At 35.5% G+C, this 21,828-nt stretch overlaps 1 protein-coding gene across 7 annotated transcripts in view; it reads right to left on the bottom strand.

The window, feature by feature from the left end:
* DGKB (diacylglycerol kinase beta) overlaps positions 1-21,828 on the bottom strand; it is a 698,162-nt gene that overhangs the window by 21,449 nt on the left and 654,885 nt on the right. For all 7 annotated transcript variants that reach the window (XM_033088916.1, XM_033088914.1, XM_033088918.1 and 4 more), the window contains 2 exons: positions 15,164-15,284; positions 12,696-12,756 (listed from right to left, as the gene is read on the bottom strand). In XM_033088916.1, coding sequence (XP_032944807.1) covers positions 12,696-12,756; positions 15,164-15,284 — 182 coding nt within the window. The remainder of the gene's footprint in view (positions 1-12,695; positions 12,757-15,163; positions 15,285-21,828) is intronic.

Genomic DNA, 21,828 nt, shown 5'->3' with positions numbered 1-21,828 from the left:
CCAGTGATGAAACACCTGAAATAATACAAGTGCTGAAATTATCAGATAAGAACTATACAGAAGCTACCATAACCATGTTCCAAGAAGTAATGGCAGAACTTCTTGAAATGAAAGGATAGCTAGAGACTATTGGCTGAGAAATAGAGGCTGTTTTTAAATAATGGAACCAATTGGAACTTTAAAAACTGAAAAATACAATGACTGAAAAAAAAATAATTGGATGGATTCAAGAACAGAATGGAGATAAGAGGAAAAAGTCAGTGAACTTAAATACAGATGAAGATATTATCCAATATGACCAATAGAAAGAAGAAAAAGGAAAAAAGAACAAAAAACGTACAAACAATAACAGACTCAGAGATCGATGAGATAACACAAAGAATCACTGGAATTACAGAAGGAAAGGAGAAAGAGTGTGGATCTTAAATAAATATTTGAAGACATAATGGCTGGAAATTTCACAGTTTGGCAAAAGACAAACCAACAGATTCACGAAGCTCAGAGAAACTAAAACAGAACAAGCTCAGAGAAATCCATGCCCAGACTCATCAAAATCAAATGACTGGAAATTAAAGACAAATAAAAAAAATCTTGAAAGCAGCCTGAGAAAAACGATGCATTACACACCGTGGGGCAATGATTCAACTGACTATGGATTTCTCACCAGAAACCATATTATGTAAAAGACACTATGCGATGTATGAAGTGGAATTAAGGATGGATTTTAAAATGCTTACAATTGTGTCAGAAGAGCCGGACGCATACATGTATAGCCAAAATACAGGACCATGCATTGGGATGCCATTAAGAAGATATCAACAGACAGTCACAGGAGTACAAAGGATCAGGCAAATATTTCAGACAGATGGGGAGTTAAAAAGGCTTCATGAGGAAATTGCTGCTAAGCTTGGCATTGAAGGAGGGATTTTATTTTATTTTTAGTGTACATGTATTTATATCCCATTGCCTTTCAGAAAGATTTTGATGTAACTTATAAAAATACATATATCCCAACAGGATATGATCATTAATTCAGGCAATCGAAGTAACAGGAAAAAAAAAAAAAACTACAGGTAAGACTAGATGAAAGAAATGAAAGCCATGGGTCCTAGAGAATTGCTGGAAGAAACTACAGATTGTCTGGTAGCCTGCTTGGAGGCCAGAAGATGAGTCTATTTCTAAACAACAACATAGGGAACGGGAATTTTAGGCACAAAGTTAAGCAGCATGAGTAGAAAGCCTCTAAAAGTGGTCACTATATACCATGGCAGGCTGTGTGAGCCTTGGGAGGATAATTTCAAGTCATGACAAGGATTCTGGGCTTTATTCTGTGCGAAATAAGAAGACATGGAATTTTGAGATCAGGGAGTGCTGATCACAGTTCCGCTGTTCAATAGTGATTCTGGCAGTAATGCTATGGGTGGTTGTGGGTATACTGGCATTCAAACGATAATGTATTAAAGGGAAAAAGATGTAAATAAGCTGAAAAAGTATTGAATACTGTTATAAATAATAGGGTTGTGATTGACTGGTAGCATTAGAGCTACATTAAGGCCCTGAGAAGTGACTGAGTGAGGCAGCATAGCATCATAGGTAAGAGGAAAGGCATTAGAGCCGGTGGCCTAGTCTACCTCTGACTGAGTGGCCCTGGAGAAGTTGCTTGACTTACCTGGTTTCAAATTTTATCTATTTATTTTTTTAAATTTATGATGTGGAGACCATAATAACTTTACTGGTCTCTTAGGGGTGTTGTGAGGATTAAATAAATAACGAATATGACTACACAGAACAGAAACTAGTACATGGTAAACATTCAATAAATATTAGGCATCGTTACCATGTCTTCATTGTATATATATATATATATATATATATATATATATATATATACACACATATATGTATATATAATTTTCTATCTTAATGACCTGAGATTAATTTGTTCTCAGCAAATTATTCAAGATTAATACTTTAAAATCATGATTATTTTCAAAACGTACAACAACAAATGCATATATACAAATTTTAATTGTGCTGGAAATATTCTCTTTGCGAAAACAAGTGTCAAAATGAAGATTAACTCCAGATAATGGCATTAGGACAATGGGGAAAAAATGCAGTCTTCCTAAGAGATGGTGCAAGCAGAAGCTAGTGAAGTAGCCAGTGTCTGAGTCAAATAGATGATAGTGCCAAGGAAAGAAACTGACATTGAAGTCAGAAAATAACATCTTATAGAATGGCCTACACCATGGAAATGGGTACAGGAGGAGGCAGATCCTCCTATCGTTGAAATGACCAAGTATCTGCCCCAGGAATTCCAGGGACCAAGCCTAAGGCAACAAGACCACCAGACTTGGCAAGTATTGGATCCATACCAGGTCAGGCCTGTGTTGCATGTTGAAGGTATGTAACACTGGAAGCTAAGATTGGGTAAGTAGTTTCGGGGTCTTGACAGGTATTATAGCAAGGAAGGTATAAGAAAAGTAAAACCCATGTAAATGCTTTCCAGAAGTTGCCTTGACTTCAGCTATAACTTTGATGAGTTTTTCTACTTTATCTGTAGTCTTTTTCCATTTAGCTTACGATCTGTTCATGACTTACTTCCCATTCTCTACCACATAAAAAAAAGTTTCAGGAATTCTCTCTGTCTTAATTGTAGACAAAACACCCAGAGTGATATTCCATTATAACCTCTTTGGCATTAATTTTCATAAGACAATCACAAGTAATAACTAATATATGAATATTAGTACTTCAAAGTATTAACAGAATGCAGCCTATGTAATGTGTAAAAGAAATACATAGTTGCTAAGGCAGAGGAAAGTGGCCTACATAAATTTAATCCTACCATATCAGAAAACATAAAGATTAGATCTTTTAAGGTTGAGAAAGAATTTCTTCTCTGATACGTTCGAATTTCTTGCTTTGAGAATGCAACAAATAAAGATCACTCAAAATAATGTTTACGTGTATTTATATATAAAAAAATAGGTGAACAAATCGCTAGCCAACCTACATTATGTTCGGAAAAAGAATTAGTAGAAAATATTTCTTCAAGTTGTTACACTACCTCAAAAACATTTCGGAAACTCACAAATTTAACATGCTTTTCATATTGTAAGCCTAATGAGGTGTGAGGCGCAGTGCTATGCTCTGGGGATACAAAAATAACCAAAATCATGGTGTCAGACCTCAATGACTTTATGCCTACCAAGAAGCTAGCCAGATTAAGTTGATACTTTCTTTTCTGGAAATTTATTTTTATGAAGTATAGTTGACATACAATATTATATTAGTTTCAGATACACAACATAGTAATTTGACATTTATATGCCTTATGATGTAATCACCATGATAAGTGTAGTGACTATCTGTCACCATACAAAGTTATTATATTATGGACTATATTCCCTGTACTGCAAATTATATCTTGTGACTTGTTTATTTTATAATGGGAAGTTTGTACCTCTTATTCCCCTTTACATTTTTCACCCATCCACCCACACCCCTCCCCTCTGGCAACGAGCAATTTGTTCTCTGCATCTATGAGTCTGTTTTTGTTTTGTTTTTTTAGATTCCGCATGTAAGTTAAATTGTATGGTATTTGTATTTCTCTGATTTATTTCACTTAGCATAATGCTTTCTAGGTCCATCCATGTTGTCACAAATACAAGATTTCATTATTATTTATTGATGAGCAATATTCCATTTTATGGCTGAATTTTATATGTATACATTACATCTTCTTTATCCATTCATCTATCAGTGAACACCTAGGTTGCTTCCATATATTGGCTATTGTAAATAATGCTGGAATGAACATAGAAGTACATATATCTTTTTGAATTTGTGTTTTTGTTTTCTTCAGAGAAATACTCAAAAGTGGAACTGTAGCGTGTATGGTAGTTCTAGTTTTAGAATTTTGAGGAATCTCCACCCTGTTTTCCATAGTGGCTGCACCAATTTACAATCCCACCAAGCATGCAGAAGGATTCACTTTCCTCCACATCCTCACCAAAACTTGGTATTTGTTGACTTTTTCACACCATTCTGACAGGTGTGAAATGATATCTCATTGTGGTTTTGATTTGTATTTTCCTTATGATTAGTGATGTTGAGCATATTTTCAGAGGACTGTGGCTATATGTATTTCTTCTTTGAAGAAATATCTACTCAGGTCCTCTGCCTTTTTTAATCAGATTTTTTTTGATGTTCAGTTTTATGAATTCTTTATCTATTTTGGATATTATACCTTTATTGGATATGTCATTTGAAAATATCTTCTCTCATTCAGTGGGTTGTCCTTTGTTTTGTTGAGGGTTTCCTTCACTGTGAAAAAACGTTTTAGTTTCATGTAGTCCCATTTATTTATTTTTGTTTTTGTTGCCCTTGCCCAAGGAGATATATCCAAAAAATATTACTGAGATCAATGTCAAAGAGTTTACTGACTATGTTTTCTTCTAGGAGTTTTATGGTTTCAGGTTTCACATTTAAGTCTTTAATATATTTTGAGTTTATTTTTGTATATGATGTAATAAAGTGGTCAAGTTTCATTTTTTTAATGTATCTGTCCAGCTTTCCCAACACTATTTATTACAGAAACTGTCATTTACCTATTGTATATTCTTGACTCCTTTGTCATAGATTAATTGACCATATATGTATAGGTTCATTTCTGGACTCTATTTTGTTTCATTGATAGATGTGTCATTTTTGTGTCTATAGTATGCTGTTTTGATTACTCTTGTGTTATACTAGAGTTTGAAATCAGGGAGCATGATGCCTCCAACTTTGATCTTTCTCAAGATTGCTTTGGCTATTCAGGGTCTTTTGTATTTCCACATAAATTTTAGGATTATTTGTTCTAGCTCTGTAAAACATGCCATTGTTATTCTGATAGGAATTTCATTGAATCTGTAGATTGCTTTCTTTTCATTTTTATTTGCACCAAAATTATTTTTCCATCCCTTAACTTTTAGTCTGTGTGAGTCTTTTGATTTGAAGTGAGTCTCTTGCAGGCAGTATATAGATGGGTCTTGCTTTTTTATCCATTCAGCCACCCTATCCTTTTGATTGGAGCATTTGGTACATTTACATTTAACATCATTATAGACAAGTATGTATTTATTGCCATTTTGTTAATTATTTTTGGTTGTTTTTCTAGTTGTCTCTTTCTTCTTCTCTTGTTCTCTTTCCTTGTGGTTTGCTGTTTTTCTTTAATGTTATGTTTGGGTTCATTTCTCTTTACTTCTTGTGTATCTTTCCTAGGTTTTTGTTTGTGGTTACCATGAGGTTCACATATAATGATATATATGTATCTATATATACATCTATCTATCTATCTATCTCTATATATGTGTATGTGTATATATATATATATATATATATATATATATATATATCAGTCTATTTTAAGTTGATAGGTGTTTAAGTGCAAATGCATTCTAAAAGTGCTACATTTTTACTGCCTTCCATGGCTTATGTCTTTGATGTCATATTTTAGAACTTTTTGTTTTATGTATATAGTCGATTTTGCTACTTTTGTCTTTTAACCTTCATACTAGCATTTCAAGTGGCTGATTCACACTGCTTTTACTATATATTTGCCTTTACCAGTGAGGTTTTTTTTCTTCCATATGTTTTCTCACTTATGGTTATGGCCTTTTCTTTTAGCTTAAAGAAAACTCTTTAACATATCTTTTAAAGCTGGTTTAGTGGTGATGAACTCTAGTTTTTGCTTCTCTATGCAATTATCATTTCTTTAATTGTGAGTAACTTTACTAGGTAGAGTGTTCTAGATTTTAAGTTCTTTCCTTTCAGTGCTTTAAATATATCCTGCCACTCCCATATAGCCTGCAAAGTTTCTGCTGAGAAATCTGCTGATATACTTAAGGGTTTCCCTTGTATGTGACTATGTATTTTCCTTTTGATGCCTTCAAGATTCTCTTTATTTTTAACTTTTGGCATTCTAATTACAACATGTCTTGGTTTGGATCTGTTTGTGTTCATCTTGTTTGGGAACCTCTGCTTCCTGGACCTGGATGGCTGTTTCCTTCCCCAGGTTAGGAAAGTTTTCAGCCATATTTCTTCAAATAAGTTTTCTCCTCCTTTCTCTTTCTTCTCCTTCTAGGAGCTATATAATGCAAGTGTTAGGATGCTTGATGTTGTCCAGGGGTCCTTTAAACTATCCTTTACCCCTGCCCCTCTTTTGCTGCTCTGATTGGGTGATTTCCACTATTCTGTTTTCCGGGTCACTAATCTGTTCTTCTGTATTACCTAATCTGTTATTGATTCCCTCTAGTGTAATTTTCAGTTCAATTATTGTATTCTTCAGCTCTGATAAGATCTTTCTTATGTTTTCCAACTCTGTTAAAATTCTCACTGTATTCTCCATTCTTCTCCCAAGTTTGGTGAGCCTACTTATGACCATTACTTTGAATTCTTATGCAGGCAAATTATTTTCATAATACTTAGTTTCATTAGGCTTTTTTTCCCTGTTTTTCTTTCATTTGGAACATATTTCTCTACCTCGTCATTTTGTTTGACTCTCTGCCAATTAGAGGAAGTCGCTACCTCTCCCAATCTTGAAGGAGTGGACTTGTGTTGGAGAACCTTCTGTATAAATGTGTGTGTTAGTGGCTTTGGCAAGCTGGCTAGAGATGAAGTGGGCCCATGTGACTCTGGATGGGACACCTTGACAGACTGGCTTGCCATGTCTGGAGTAGTTGCGGGGTGAGGTATCCAGGAGTTCCCTGTGGCAGCTTTGCAGGCTTGCTAGAGTGCCTGGATTGAGCTCTCACCTGTGTTACCTAGGTGGAGGGGGAATGTTAACAATGGTGCTACCTGGCACCTCTGATCCTGCAGAGTTCCAGCAGATCCTTGTGAGTTCTTGCAGTTCCCCACCTGTTTGGCAGGTGACTTTTGGTTGGTAAATTGATTTTTTTGTGTATAGTCTAGATGACCTTTAAATTGTTGTTTTATCACTGTGCCCCAGGGAAGGTGAATCTGTCACAGGCCCAATGATATCCCACCCTACAGCAGGTTGCCTTTTCAGAGTAATGTTCCCTTGGTTACCACATTTCCTATCCTTCTCTATGTGGTCACTCTCTCATTTGTTTTGCAGAAGTTGTTCAATCAGTAATTCTTCAGCAGGAATTGCTCTATCTGTAGATATATAGCTTGTGTGTCTGTGGGAGGAGGTGAGTTCAGGGTCTTCCTCCACCACCATGTTGGACCCCAATAAGCTGTTAATTTCAATGTAATATAATCACATAAAGCTACGAAGCACTGAGGCTGATCTTTTGGATTAGTTGAGGTCAGGGATGATATGGAGGAATGGAGAAAATGGCAACATCCAGAAAAAGCTTTATGGAGAAGGGGCAGTATGAAATAAGTCTCAAAAGATGAGTTGTGTTACTCAACTAAAGAAAAAGATAAGTTTATTTGGATAAGAGGGAAGTGTATGAAGAGATGAAAAATGAAGAAATGATATTGGTGAAACAGAAAGCCTGATTCAAATTATATGAGGTGTGATCAAAAAATACAGTGAATGTTTACATTAAAAAAATACATATTACAGTAAAAGACACATTGCCATTAATCCCTCAAAATACTTTTCCTCACTTTGAACACAGTTATCCCATCATTCTTGCCACTTTTTGAAGCAGTTCTGGAAGTCCTCTTTTGTGAGTGTCTTTAGTTGCACTATTGTGGCTACTTTGATGTCCTGAATTGATTCAAAACATTTACCATTCAGGGTCATTTTGACTTTGGGGAAGAGCCAAAAGTCACGTGGTGCCAGATCCAGTGAATAAGATGGATGAGGACACACCATAATATTTTTATTTGATAGAAATTTCTGTACCAGAAGTGATGTGTGACACAGAGCATTATCGTGATGGAGGATGAAGTAAAGACACTCATGAAAGAGGACTTTCAGAACTCCTTCAGAAAGTGGTAAGAATAATGGGATAAGTGTATTTAAAGTGAGTTGGAATATTTTGAGGGGGATTAATGGCAATGCATCTTTTACTGTAATATTTTTTTAAAATTTAAACATTCACTGTATTGTTTAATCACACCTCGTATTTTATCAGATATAAAATAATTAAATCATTTTAAGTAGAAGAATGTTATGGTGAGATTAATGTTTTATAGTGATCATTATGGTAGAAAAGTGAAGGATGGATTTAAATAGAAAATATGGTGATCAGGAAAGATTGCTGTTCTTATTGTTGGGAATGAGAGAGAAATAAAATGGCCAAATCTAAGACAGTGGTAGTAGGTATGGAAAGAAAGGAAAATATTTCAGAAATATGTCATATCATTAGGCGGGCATGGCAATTGAATTTGAGGGTATGAAGAAGTATAGGATGACTCTCAGATCTCTAGCTTAGAAAACACTGCATGCATAATGGTAACTAACTCAAAATTGTAACGGGAGGAGCAGAAGTTTTGGAATATAACAAGAAGTCAGTATTGGGTGGCTAGGAAGGAGAAGGAGAGAAGCAGATGATGAGTTCACATTGATTATATTGAATTTAGGGTTCAGTATGGTCACTTCTCGCTTAACAAAACTTTACTGGGCACCCATCGCTTGTAATAATTAGGTGTGGGAGGGCTGTGTGTGCAGATACAAAATAAAATCTGACCTAGTCTATGATCTCCTGTATCTTACTGTTTTCCCTCTCTGTCCTCCTGAAGTTGCTGTTTTTTTCTCCCTCTGATAGGAACATATTGAAAAGAGAGTCAGTATGTTTGACATCCTCAGGAGGAAGGATTGGGGAGAAAGAAGATAGAGAGGGGAAAGCAGGCTCTTTGTGAACTAAGAAAGGCTCTTTGTGAACTATTTCAATATGAAGTTTTCTAGAATTGTCTTTTTAGTTTGATATGCTTATTAAGATGGCTCATAGTTAAATAATCCATTATTTGTTAACTCAATAACTATTACAAAACTGTAAACACAAGAGTACTTAATAAACATCTGTTAACTACTTTAGTGTGAGGTAATTTAAAAGGTCATAAAACTAACTACAAAGTATATATTCGAAGAGTTAATTTTAAGCTCTTTGGTTTTTGCTTTTCCTTATATTTGAACTCAGGATTGGTCAAATTTGTAAATAAAGATTATCTTATTTTTTTATTGTGGTAAAATATATGTATCAAAATTTACCATTTTAGTTATTTTTAAGTATGCAGTTCAACAGCATTGAGTACATTCACACTGTTGTGCAAACATCACTGCCATCTATTTCCAAAACTTATTATTACTTTGATTTTTTAAAAGTACTAATTGATGTAAAAATCAAGACCCACTTATCACCTGCCTTTCCATTTTATATATTCCACTTAAAGAAAAGCAAAACTTCTGCTGTGCTCTAAAATTATATCTAGAGCAATTCCTGCATAAATTGAAGATCAGCTTATGGATATTTAAATTCGGCAAAGAATTTTAACATTCTACCAATTCTTATGTTCTGTAAGAAAAACATTTTGTTATTCAATTGAAGCAAAGAGCACTTTTTAGTGAAACCATACCAATGCTATGAATACTAAACATTCTCTTCAGTTTAAGTGAAATTTAAAGTTCAGAACTCCATGTGGTTCTAGGAAAAGTAGAGTATGCCAAAATGTGAAATAACAATAATAAGCCATAGTCTAGTACAGTTCTTGGCCCACTATAGACAGTAATAAATGTTTTAAATGAATAAGAGAGTTTACACGGAGAGCAAATTAAATATGAGTTATATAAAATGTATTATTAATTTAACAATTGTATAGATCATGACATTTAATAGGTGAAATGAAAGTCCAATTACTAATTGAAACAAAACAATAAATGTATAATATCATTAGAAGTCTTGTGTGAAATAAGCTAAAATTACTCTAAAGCATTAGATTTTAATAGATGTATACTTTTAAATGCTGGAGAAAGGCAATAAGTGATTTACCTAAGGCCACACTCATCCTGTCACAAGTATGGCCAGGGGCCTTTTCAGGTTGAGATCTACAGTCAGGGATAGCCATGAAGAGTGCAAACAGTAGAGCTAAGACACCTACATTTCAGTTTCTACTCTGCAACTTATTATCTGTGTGGAATTAGGCAAGTTATTTAATCTTTGCCTGCCTCAATTTTATCCATAAAATGAAAGTAATTACAGGGTTTTTTGGTGAGAATTAAATGTCTCAATACAGGTCAAGTGTCTCAACTGTACATGGCACAGACTAAAAGCTTAATAAATGTTAGATATTATTATTGCCATTAATCCTTCCTGATTTAGCACAGAAACTAAATTCACCTTCCCCTGAGAAGAATGCGAAAGAATATAAAGTACTAATGGAAGATGTTTGGTTTCATTGCCTTTATTTTCTTGTGACCCAGGCTGATGAAAAGTGATCTTTTATAAAAGACAAGAATAGTGCTACTATCACCGCCATTACAACCATCACAACCACCATCACCACCAGCACTGTAACTACCATAGCTCTCATCACTGATAATACCTCCACTAGTTCATCATGACAACCATTATTGCCATCACCACCATCACAACCATCATCACCATAAACACAAATTCACCACTATTTTCACCATCAGGATCATGACCACTGTTGTCCCCAGCACCATAATCTTAAATACCATCATCACTACCACCACTCAACAACAACAACAACAACACCTTTAACTTCCATAAACGTATAAATGTGAACCTCGAGGTGTCATTGGGAGAGTGAACAATAATAGACAAGATGCAATTGTATACATGCTGGTAAAGAGAGGAACAGGAAAAATTGTAAAGTGTATTTTGAAGCACATACAGAGATAACAAAACTGGCATTAAGAAGTAGCCAGTCTAAAGTAATTTTTAGACCAGTTTGTTTTACATTATTATTATAGAATTAATGGATTTTACAAACTTGGGATTTGAGTAGCTAAAAGGACTATACCAGGAATAAACAAAAAGTCATACGTATATGCTATACACAAAGACTGAGCCAACCGCTTTGAAGTAAAATCACTGGAATGGCATAATTAAAACTTTCCTCTTATATGCTAAGCTGTGCTGTTTGGAAAACGTAGCTAAAGTTGTTTAAACTAGTGGGCTTTAATCAAATAGTCGTAGGTTTGAGTTCCATATCTGCTACATATATGATCTTGAGTAAATTATTTCACCTTCCACAGCCTCAGTTTCCTCCATCTGAAAATTGGTGATAACCATTATGTAGAGTTTGTGTAAATATTTCATAAATACTAATATCATGCAGCATGCCAATTATACCTCAATGAAAAAAATACATGTTACACCAGCACTTAGCACAATGATTATACTTTAAGATTAAGACCTCCCCTGTCACTCCCTAACCAGTTTCCCACCCAATCTTAACTACACAGTAAATGGCACCATCAGTCACAAGTAAGAGCTAACATTGATTGTCTCTTTCTCTCATCCCCCATCCCCCATCCCAAGGGAACTCATTAGCAAATTCTTTTTGTTCCAGCTCCAGTATATAGCTCAGATCCATCCATTTCCCTGCCACTATCCTTCCCAAGCCCAACCTAGTCTGATAGATCCTGTCTCCCAGCTACCTGCTAGTCAGTATAATCCATTTTCCATATAGCAGCCAAGGTGAACTTTAAACGTGTAAATCAGATGATGCCTAAAGCCTTCAATAGCTTCCTATTATACTTAGAAGCAGATGCTAAGTCTCCACCATCACTATACATACATGATCTGAGCCCATTTTTTCTATTTTATCTCTTACCACTTTCCCCCTACCTACCTCTAGAAACTTCGATCACACCATCCTCCTTACTGTTTCTTTAACACACTGAGTTTTTGACTCTTCTTTCAAAGAGGCCTCCCAGATCCACTTATCTACAGTAATACCCGCCATATCCCACCCCGTTCCTCTTCATTGTTTTGCCTTATTTTTTTATGATTCTTGTAACCTGCAGTTATATTTACTATTTACATATTTATTTAAACTCCTATTATCAAAATGTAAGTTGCTTGAAGACCGTTATATTATTGACCATGGTGTATTCACTGTTCTGCTATTTCAGGGCTCCATTATTGATCATGAGCTATATTAAGAATTATACTTCTATTTGTAGTGCCAAGAGCAGTGTCTAGCATGTTTTTGAAGTATAATAAAATATTCACTGTACAAATGGAAAAATAAATTTGGGGAGTATAAAGGTCTGACTTAAATAATATCTCATTATGGAGAAAATAATTATAAGAGGAGTTTTTCTATAGAGAAGGAAGCCCTCAAATCCCCAAATGGAGGCAAAAGAACAGATGGGTAATAAATTCAGGGAGACTTGTATCTGACGGTACCATAAATAATTTTTCTCATAAGGTGTTCTGAAATAAGTACAAGAAAGGTTAAGAGAAACTATCAATTTTGTTCAGTTCCAGAGTTTATAATCACTCTATAGTATTTAAAGGTTACACTTAAGCTAAAACAAACATTCCAAAGCCAAATCATTGCCAAGGGCATATAATGCCTAGCTCCTGAAAGCAATGGCTCTGCCACATAAATAACAAACAAGCAAACATAATGATAGGTCCAAAGCTTAGATATTATGATTATTTAGTGATATGAGTATGTGATTAATTAATTATAGGAGCATATGATATCTGGGAAGCGAAAATTAAACTGACATAGCATTTCAAGTCCTCTGTACTCACTGTGCATGGGGTCTGCATCCATGGTTCCCCATCAATCTGCATTGGCAGAGACTTGTTAGTCCTGGAAGAAAATATTTCATTTTAAATATAACACAACAGACTATATGTAAGATATAAGATGATAGGAACAGGAAATGCAAATATGGTAATAGCTGGGCTCTAAAATTATCTTTTCTGAAAAGGACTTCAACTCTTAATTATTAATGAATAAATACCCTAAAAGGGACCTCGGTCACAGGAATGTTAAGAGCTTCCTGGTAAATGTGGTAATATAAACAAAAATTCTGATGCCAAATGAAAAATGTAGGGTTCATGTTTAATGATAAAAATCAATTTTCTTACAGCCAAAAGAGGCTCCTTGCTTTCATGTAAACCCACGTTACAAATCACAAACCTGGAAAAAAGGTGTTTGGTGTCTCAGACTTTCCAGTATAATATTTTTAGATAAATAAAAAGCAATTATATCTGTGCTATAATCCATTTTTGCACCTTAGGGTCAAATACACCTTTTCTTTTGTTGTTTTTTTTTAAGGTAAAATTATGGGAAAGTGTTTCTTGACAAGGTTCAAATTTAATACATATAAACACTTAATTCACAATAATTCATTATTTAATATAGAAACACTGATGCACTTTAGTGCATCATGAACAAATTTAACAATGCTTCAACAGTGTTTTCATTGGGTAACTTGCCCAGCAGATACTCTGAGGCTTCAGTAAACTAAATTGAGTGTGAACCAGACGAGAGGGGATAAAATCTGTATGTTAGAATTGTATCATTTGTCTTAATAAGAGAGAATCTAATTTTTTTGGTTTGGAGAAGGAGATGCTTTTTATTAATGAGGTCAGAGAAACTAATACTAAAAGTAAACAAAGTCAGAAAAACAACAACAACAAAAACAGATCAAAACAAAATAAACAACTGCAGGACAGAATCCCTCATGAACATAGACATAAACATCTATAACAGAATATAACAAATCAAATTCACTAGTGTATTCTTTAAATGCAGCACCACAGCCAAGTGGGGCATATCCCAGAAATGCAAGGCTGGTTTGACATTCAAAAGAATCAAACAACCATTTGTTTGAACTAAACAAATGGTTTCAAAGAACTAAAACCACATGATCCTATCAATAGATACAGAAAAAATATTTGGCAAAATTCAACAAAAGTCCAGGCTCACTAGAAACTGAAGGGAACTTCCTCAACCTGACAATGGGACCTCTACAAAATCCTGCAGTGACCATAGTATTTAATGGCGGAAAACTGAATGTAGGTGGAAAACATGGAGGAGGTAGTGGGAGACATGGACATGAGCCTTTTCTGGGGAATGCTCTAGGTCTTGAAAGGCACTTGTCTTCCAGCAGAGAGTCATCCTCTCTGTGGCCATCCAAGTGCACATGAGAGATACCATAGAGCCTGTCCTTCTTTGCCTGAGACACAGCCTAGAACTACTTATTCAGCAGGGGCAATAGTTCACCCAAATGAGTGTCTTGCCCTTAGGAAAAGCCCCATGTGCATCCAGGTGGCCCAGCAGAGGATCTTAAAAGCCCTTCAGCATAGCAGAGGCCTCACACTCTGCCTTCCCCTGAAACTCCTTGTTGGTTAAATGTATACCACCCATTAACCGTTATCTCCCACAGCCCTGCCATCTCATAGTGTATGAGACGTCAAGGTGATAGACGTGGGTTAGAAAAGCAGTGGAGTGGGAGTTTGAACCACCCAGTTCTATCTAAGAGTATCACATGTTGGGAGGATGAATGTGGACAAATCACATGACCTTTCTTAGGCACAGTGTCTGTCTCTGTTTAAAACTAAAATAACTATTAATCCACAAAATGGTTGCAAGACTCACATGAAATGTCACATGGACTATAGAATGCCGAATATAATTATTACTATGAACTATTCACATCTCTTGGGATAGTATCCCCCCAAAGCTCACCAAAAGCAAGGAACATCAATGTATATCTATCCCCTATCCTTGTACATAGGTCCTCAAAGGACTAAACCTTCCTGGGAAAACCAAGTGGAAATAAATGTGCCCTGACTAAATGCTGAGAGAGGGTATTTGTGGACCGAATATCTCAGAAACGGTGTTTTCTTGGTTTGTTGGCTGGGTACCCTGGGGGCTCTGGTGAGAAAGTGAGACCCATCTCCCTGGGGCCAAGCAGGATCAGGCTTGCCAGGGCCTATGCCCAGCTCTCTGATGGGGGCTGGAGGGCAGTCAGTAATGTGGTCTTCAGCTTGGGCTTATGTGCAGTTGGAGAAAATCTAATTCTGATGAACCTGATAGGTAGTAGCTAAGCAAAACTTTGTAAAATCTGCATTACTTTGAAAGGTATCAGTATTAATCATTGATAATTTGATGCACAGATAAGATAAATGTTATCATAGTCCTGCATACTTTTAATTAGTTTGTAGTGATGCCATGTCAACTCCCTTTGTCAATCATAAAGAGTTACCTGATGACCACAGAGGAGCATTGAGCTAGCCGCCTCCCAGCACTTTTCAGGCCTGTGTATATTTGCCCCATCTCCATGGCTCCTTCTAAGCCAACCACCTCCAGCAGCTGATCACTCAGATCTGAAAGAAAAAAAAAAAGAAAGAAAGAAAGAAAGCATTGTAAGTTATAGTACATATGCATATGTGTACAATTTAATGTCTTTAGATATCATGGAGGTGAAAAAACAAAGGCTACTTCATAAAAGCTTCTCTTTCTTGGATGCTGAAAGGAATGAAAAGATGGCCTACTTATGAAACTCTCAGTTTAACTAAACCTTGAGGTGCTGTGGGAAAAGATTTGCTGTCAGCTTATTCTAAAACAAAAGATTCTGAGCCAAATAATGCCAAAAAATATACCAGTAGTTTTTAACATCAACAAACTTAATGTTATTCCACATGTATATATGGAACATTTATATATCCCACATCAGACATTTGGCAGCAAATAGACATTTCAGCACTATAAATAAAGTATGAGGATATGCTGTCAAGCATGATTTTGTTACATTACTTGAATAAAAGACCTAAGAGTTAATGAATTAAAGTTTCTCATTTTAGAGATATGAAGACAGAGTCTCTAAATCACTGAGTGGCTTGTCCAGAGTAACTTCATGCAAAAATTCAAGACGCAATATTAATTTCTTGAAATGTTTTTCTGATGATAAGGAATCTGCTATCAAAATACTATTTGGCATAGACTAGATAATTATCACAGTACAATCATTACTTATTTTTTTTAACAAAGGACAGTAGAAAGAGGCTAATAATAATAGGCATTGCTTGTTGAGTATTTACTGAGTGCCTGTCAGTGGACTAATCACTTCCTACATATCATCTCAGTTGCTCCCTTTAAAAACCATATTAAGACAAATATGATGATTCCCATTTGTAGACAGAAAAGCTGAAAATTAAAGAAGTTAATGAATTTATTTATATTTACATACTTAGGAAGTGACAGTGACAAAACTTAAACACAACCACTCTGATGCATAACCACAAACTATGCTATATTTGATACATCAGCCATATCAAAAAGAGAGACTTTGAAAAATGATAGAAACATTTCTTACAGAGAAGGAGTGGTTGCACTGTGTGAGCTTCAAGGTCCCTTCCCAACCTGAAGGTTTTCACTCAGCCAGAAAGCAAAGGTTGCAGTCACATCAGTCAAATCCCCTACAACCTAACGCTGACACATAGCCCACCCACTGACCTACTGAGCTCAGAGTACCTGGACCCTTAATTTGAAGGCAAAACTCTCAGCGCACACATATGGTCCTTTCTATTTTAACGTTCTCATGAATTTTCAAATGTAAATAAGTAGTTTAATATTGTTTTAGTAGCAGAAAATCCTGGAGGTTGTGGCATAGAGTGGGAAGGTATGATGATTAAACAAGGTAATCATGTAAGCAATCATGTAATTGCTGATCATAGGTGAGGTTCTACTTGAAGAAAAACAAGCAAATATGTTTTGTATGGTTTCCATTTTGTACAGAAATCCTTCATTCTCAGCTAATAAATCCATTGTTGTCTGGAGTTCAGTGATGTAGATAATACATTTTCAGTGTAGTTCAAGTGTGTGGCAAATAGCACTTTGAAATCCCAAAGTTTGTTAGGCTCATGATCACTGGCAAATTTAAGATAAGCCCTTAGAAAGTCCTTTAATAGAAAGTGTGACCCAGCCACTGTATTTTTGTAAGTGAACTGACAAAAAAAAAAATAATAATATTTTTTTAAACTTTAAGCTATGGTGGCAGCGTAAAATTTTTCCAAGTAAACACAATCTTCTAGCTACAAAATCAAATGTTAACAAGTCATAACAAGTTAGAACACTCACCTTGCTGTTCTAAACCCTATTTAGACTTATTTCTCATGAAACTTATTCTGTGTTTCTAGTTTAAATTTATGTTGCCAAGAACAGATGGACAAGGAATGGAAACATATTCTTTCAGCTGTAGCCGGCACTAAAATTTGCTTGGCTCTATAGCCTGGGTGTTAATACACGCATTTCTTAGATATATGTCAACCAGAAAACTACACTGTGGCAAGCACTAAAATCCCAGATGTGTGTCTTGTGGTATTTATAAAACAACAACAAGGTTGAAGTTCATATTTAGTATTATATATTTTGCACTTCCTGATTCTTAAATAGGTGAAATTTTATACCAATTTTTGTAATGATCCAGTTGATATGAACTGTTCTACAAGAAATTAAATACTTTCTCACCACAGAGTTAATCTGTGAGTCCTAACTTTTCCATGAATCACAGGGATTGTCTATACCCACACCATATTGCTAGTCTCTACCATTCTCCATCTATTTTTTTTTCTTCCTGCCTTTTTATTTGTCTTTGTTTTTCTCCTGGAAAAAATGCCCTGCAACTCAATTCTATCATTAATAATCAGTAGTGAAGATATTTCTTATGCATTTAGAATACCCAGGCTTTTAAACTTTCATATTCTTGCTAACCCAAAGAACTATATAGAAAGAGTGGAATATTTACTAACTCTGGTAAAGGTAAATAAATACCATATGCCTTCAAATTATGTGTTCAGAAAAAAAAGAAATAAAGAAACTCTAAATTTGTGCTATATTTTTTTTGCTCCATAAAACTGGCACATTTTTGATATAACAGTCTGCAATATCTGTTTACAACTAATGTTTCTTTCATATTGTCTTTGAGATCAAGGTCCTGATTGATTTTAGACAAAGCTAGTTTCTATCTATAAAACTTTGAACTCTGTTTCTATATGTGGCATCACCTAAAAATATCAAAGACTTTCTCAAACTTCACATTCTAGCTAAAATTTATTTTAAGTGCAGGCCCCCTTGGGATGTCATAACCAACCAGATGAACCTACTTAATTGGTTTGCTACCTGGCTATTGATCTCATACTTAAGAGTAGGAGTAGCAAACTACAATCCATAGACTTAATCTGGGCCACCGCTTGTTATTGTATGGCTTGTGAGATAAAAATGGTGTTCACATGTTTACAAAATGGAAAAATAAATAAAAAAGAATACTATATCGTGACATTTTAAAGATTATATAAAATTCAAATTTCAGTGTTCATCCATTTAGGTTTTGTCTATGTCTCCTCTCATATTACAATAGCGGAGTAGTGGAAACAGAGACCACATAGCCCACCCACAAAGCCTAAAATATTGACTATTTGACCTTTAGAGAAAAAGTGCCAATCTCTCCTTAAGAGAAATATTACCTCTTTCAGGTCACTGTGGTTTTCACTTTAGCACGGACACTATAACTGTTAAATGGCATCACGGTGGCCTGAAAGAGATAATGTCTGAGCACTCATTCCTCAGCGTCTGGATCTCTGTGTAGAACAGCTGTTCTCAACCATGGAGTCTCACCACACTGGTGTACTGTGAGTTTTCTCACAATCAATTTGTTATTAATCACAAAATACCCAAGTTTCCAAATAACTTTATTACAAAAGAAACTAGAGCAGTTTAATGTTCAACGTTACACTAGGTCATTGCATCCGGTTTGCCTTTCTTGAGCGTGAGGAAAAGAAGTGGAGTCATAGATAGGAAGGCACAAGTTGCATCCGGACCTGGAGATCCAGGTGAGAGTCAGCTCCATCTGTGAAAGTCACCTGCCAACTATTAAGAAATCCCGACATCCTGATATTTGGAAGTGTTTGCCTATCCTGAGGAAAATGTTGCTTTTATTCAGGGGAAACACTACATTTCTGAAAGAGATAATATGTCTTTCCAAATGGATCCATGGGGGTAACAAGGCAAGAGAGTCCACCAAATTTAATATTTTCATATTTAAAATAAAAAGTCTAGAAGAGGTGCTTCAGAAGGAAGAAACAATGAATTAACCCAAATAGGGTCATGTTAGAGCAAGAGTCTCAACACAAGGTCAGTGATGCTGAATGCAGAAAAATACAACTTTATTTTCACTAACATGTAATTGAAGTTAAGCACTTTTTAAAAGTATAAATTTAGGTGAGAAACCGTAGTTGTGTAAAAATACCTGTGATTTGTCACTCACAAATATCACATATTTGACATTATATTGTTGCAGTGTTTCATAATGCTATTTGTATTAATTATTACTTTTAAATCTTAATACTTATTGATCCTGTTAGATTTTCAAGTGAATTTATTAATAAAGAAGGACATATATTGCTAAATCAAAATTTTAACAGTATTTCAATATAATTTGTTTCCATTGTTAGCCTCTCAATAGTTTTTTATGAATTTTGAAACGTTGCTCTGAGAGGAGTCTGAAGATTTCACCAGACTTGCAAAAATGACTATAACACAAAAATGGTAAGAAACCCTACTTTAGAGTTTAATTTGCCTTTGACTTTGTAAATCATTTCCTGAAATTTGTTAGTGCTGCATTACTCTGTTACACAGGTAACCAGGGGCTATGAATGTAAAAATCTGAAAGTTAGGGGTAAAGTACATGTCATGCGGGGTGTCCTGCGGGGCGGCAGGCGGGGTCTCTGGTCCCACTCCCCACATAAGAACGCAGGATATGGCTAGGCCAAAAAGGAACACCCACGGAGCCATAGATAGGGGAGTCACACCACTATACTCTCACTGGCAGCTGGGTTGGAGACACAGGAAGCAGGAGCAACACAATTCTCAACCCACTGTGCTGCTTGCAGACTCAGCCACCATCTTCCTGCTAGCTCCCCCTTTTTCTTTTTGCTACTAGCCTAGCCACGGCAGTTATATTCATGGCTAATGGCTCACTGGTTACAGCTGACGGCCAACTAGCCACAGCTGCTGGCCATTTGATCACAGTCGATGGCCATTTACTACCTGAGCCAGCACCTTTCTATGTGAGGCCGAGAGCCTGGAAACTGCTTTTTGGGGCTCTGTCCCCACAGTACAGATTCGTGAGCATAGGAGCAGCACAGCTAATAAGTGGGTAATATTTATTCATAGCTTAGTTTCATCATTTTTGACAGTTATGCCCTGTTAATATGTCTCATTATGTAATTGTTTCAGACTGCCATATGTGAGGGAACAGAAGAGGATGCATTACAAACACAGACTGAACGTGGGTTGCAGCATTTCGGTGTTTCATAGAATATAGTGTATACTGAAATGAGAGGAAGGGGGCAGTGCCGGGTATACTCCTTTTGCATGGTGTCCAGAAACATGTTGCAACATTGTGTGAGGCCATGTCCTGGGGTACACTCATTGACTCAGAATAGACATTTTGTAATCAGATCACCATAAATTGCTAATTATATCACCATCAGGTAAGTCCTTATTTGGCCAGGGTGAGACCAGACTAGCTATGGAGTAGAGTTGTACCTTCTGAGTGTGGGTATATTTTATGTCTACCAGTGATGGTTCATTTATCTAGCAACTATTGGAACCATACCTGAGGATCCAGAATAAACTTTTAAAATGCCAAGGTATGTATAAAATACATCCACCAAAGTAAGTGCTTTGAGGATCCTTTTTTAACATGTCCATCTCTTACCCCTTGATTCTTAACTTAGATGACTTCTCACAAGAATAAATAGCTGTTTTCCTGGATCTCCATAAATTAAAAAAATGCAAATTAGAAAAGGGGGTGGAGAGAGCTAAAGCAAAAATTACTAATGTGAACTCTGTGTTTCACAGTACAAGTATACAAACATTAAAGCAGACTTTTAGCATCTCAGGGAACGTAGTACCTAATTATGTCTATAAAGAAATTGGGAAGGATATAAATATATGTACAAATATACATATAAATACACACATACACACACACACACACACACACACATACTGTATGCCTTCTATGGGCAGCTCTCTGTTCAGGGACTTACAGGTATTTTTCCATGTAAGACTCATAAAAATCATTTGAGGCTTGTATATCTCCTCATTTTATTGATGAAAAAAATATGTTACTTGTCCAAATTTTCTTATATAGTTGAAAAATCTGGTTTTCCAAGTAGGTATGCTTGACTCCAAATTCCATGCAACGGTATATATGGACAACAATAAAACCTAATCAATTGAATGTTATTCGTAATGGAAGGACAAAAAAATCGACAAAGAAATACAGGTATATAGGACCTTGAAATGGTACCACTAGTAATCGTACCACTAAATAGTTTCAGATGTTATCACCAAATGAAAATACAGTATAAAACTCTCATTTACAATAAGTACTGAGGTCACAAATGAGTTAGACTGACGAATCTCTATAGGAAGGCTAAGAAATGCAAAATACTTTTTGGAATGGTTTCCATCCAAAATGGTTAAAATGTAAAAACTAAAAAGGTTAGAATCTCGTATGTAAATAGATTAACTAGAGTTATCTGGAAAATCTAGCAGTGTGAAATATCCCATTTCCTGTTGAAATGTAAAAAAAAAAGGGGGGGGTTAAGGTATATATACAGAAACTATATATATATAAAATGTAATCACAAGCCTGCCTTTAAAAATGACTTTTAAAGAATGGATTTGATCATCTCCTTTAGAGCCATCTGGTTTTTGAAAACAAGCAGCTAAAGCTGACTAGGACTGTATTTTCATTCTAAAATTCTGAACTTCCCTAAAAGAATTCAAAAAAAAAGTAAAGACCAGAAATCACAGTGTGACATACTGTCAGCACTCTCCCTTATTGTGACCAAAGTGGTT

Source organism: Rhinolophus ferrumequinum, chromosome 20 (genome assembly GCF_004115265.2).
Source record: "Rhinolophus ferrumequinum isolate MPI-CBG mRhiFer1 chromosome 20, mRhiFer1_v1.p, whole genome shotgun sequence".
Lineage (NCBI taxonomy): Eukaryota > Metazoa > Chordata > Mammalia > Chiroptera > Rhinolophidae > Rhinolophus > Rhinolophus ferrumequinum.
Note: the sequence above shows the minus strand (reverse complement) of the source record. Positions and strands in the feature narration are given on the sequence as shown.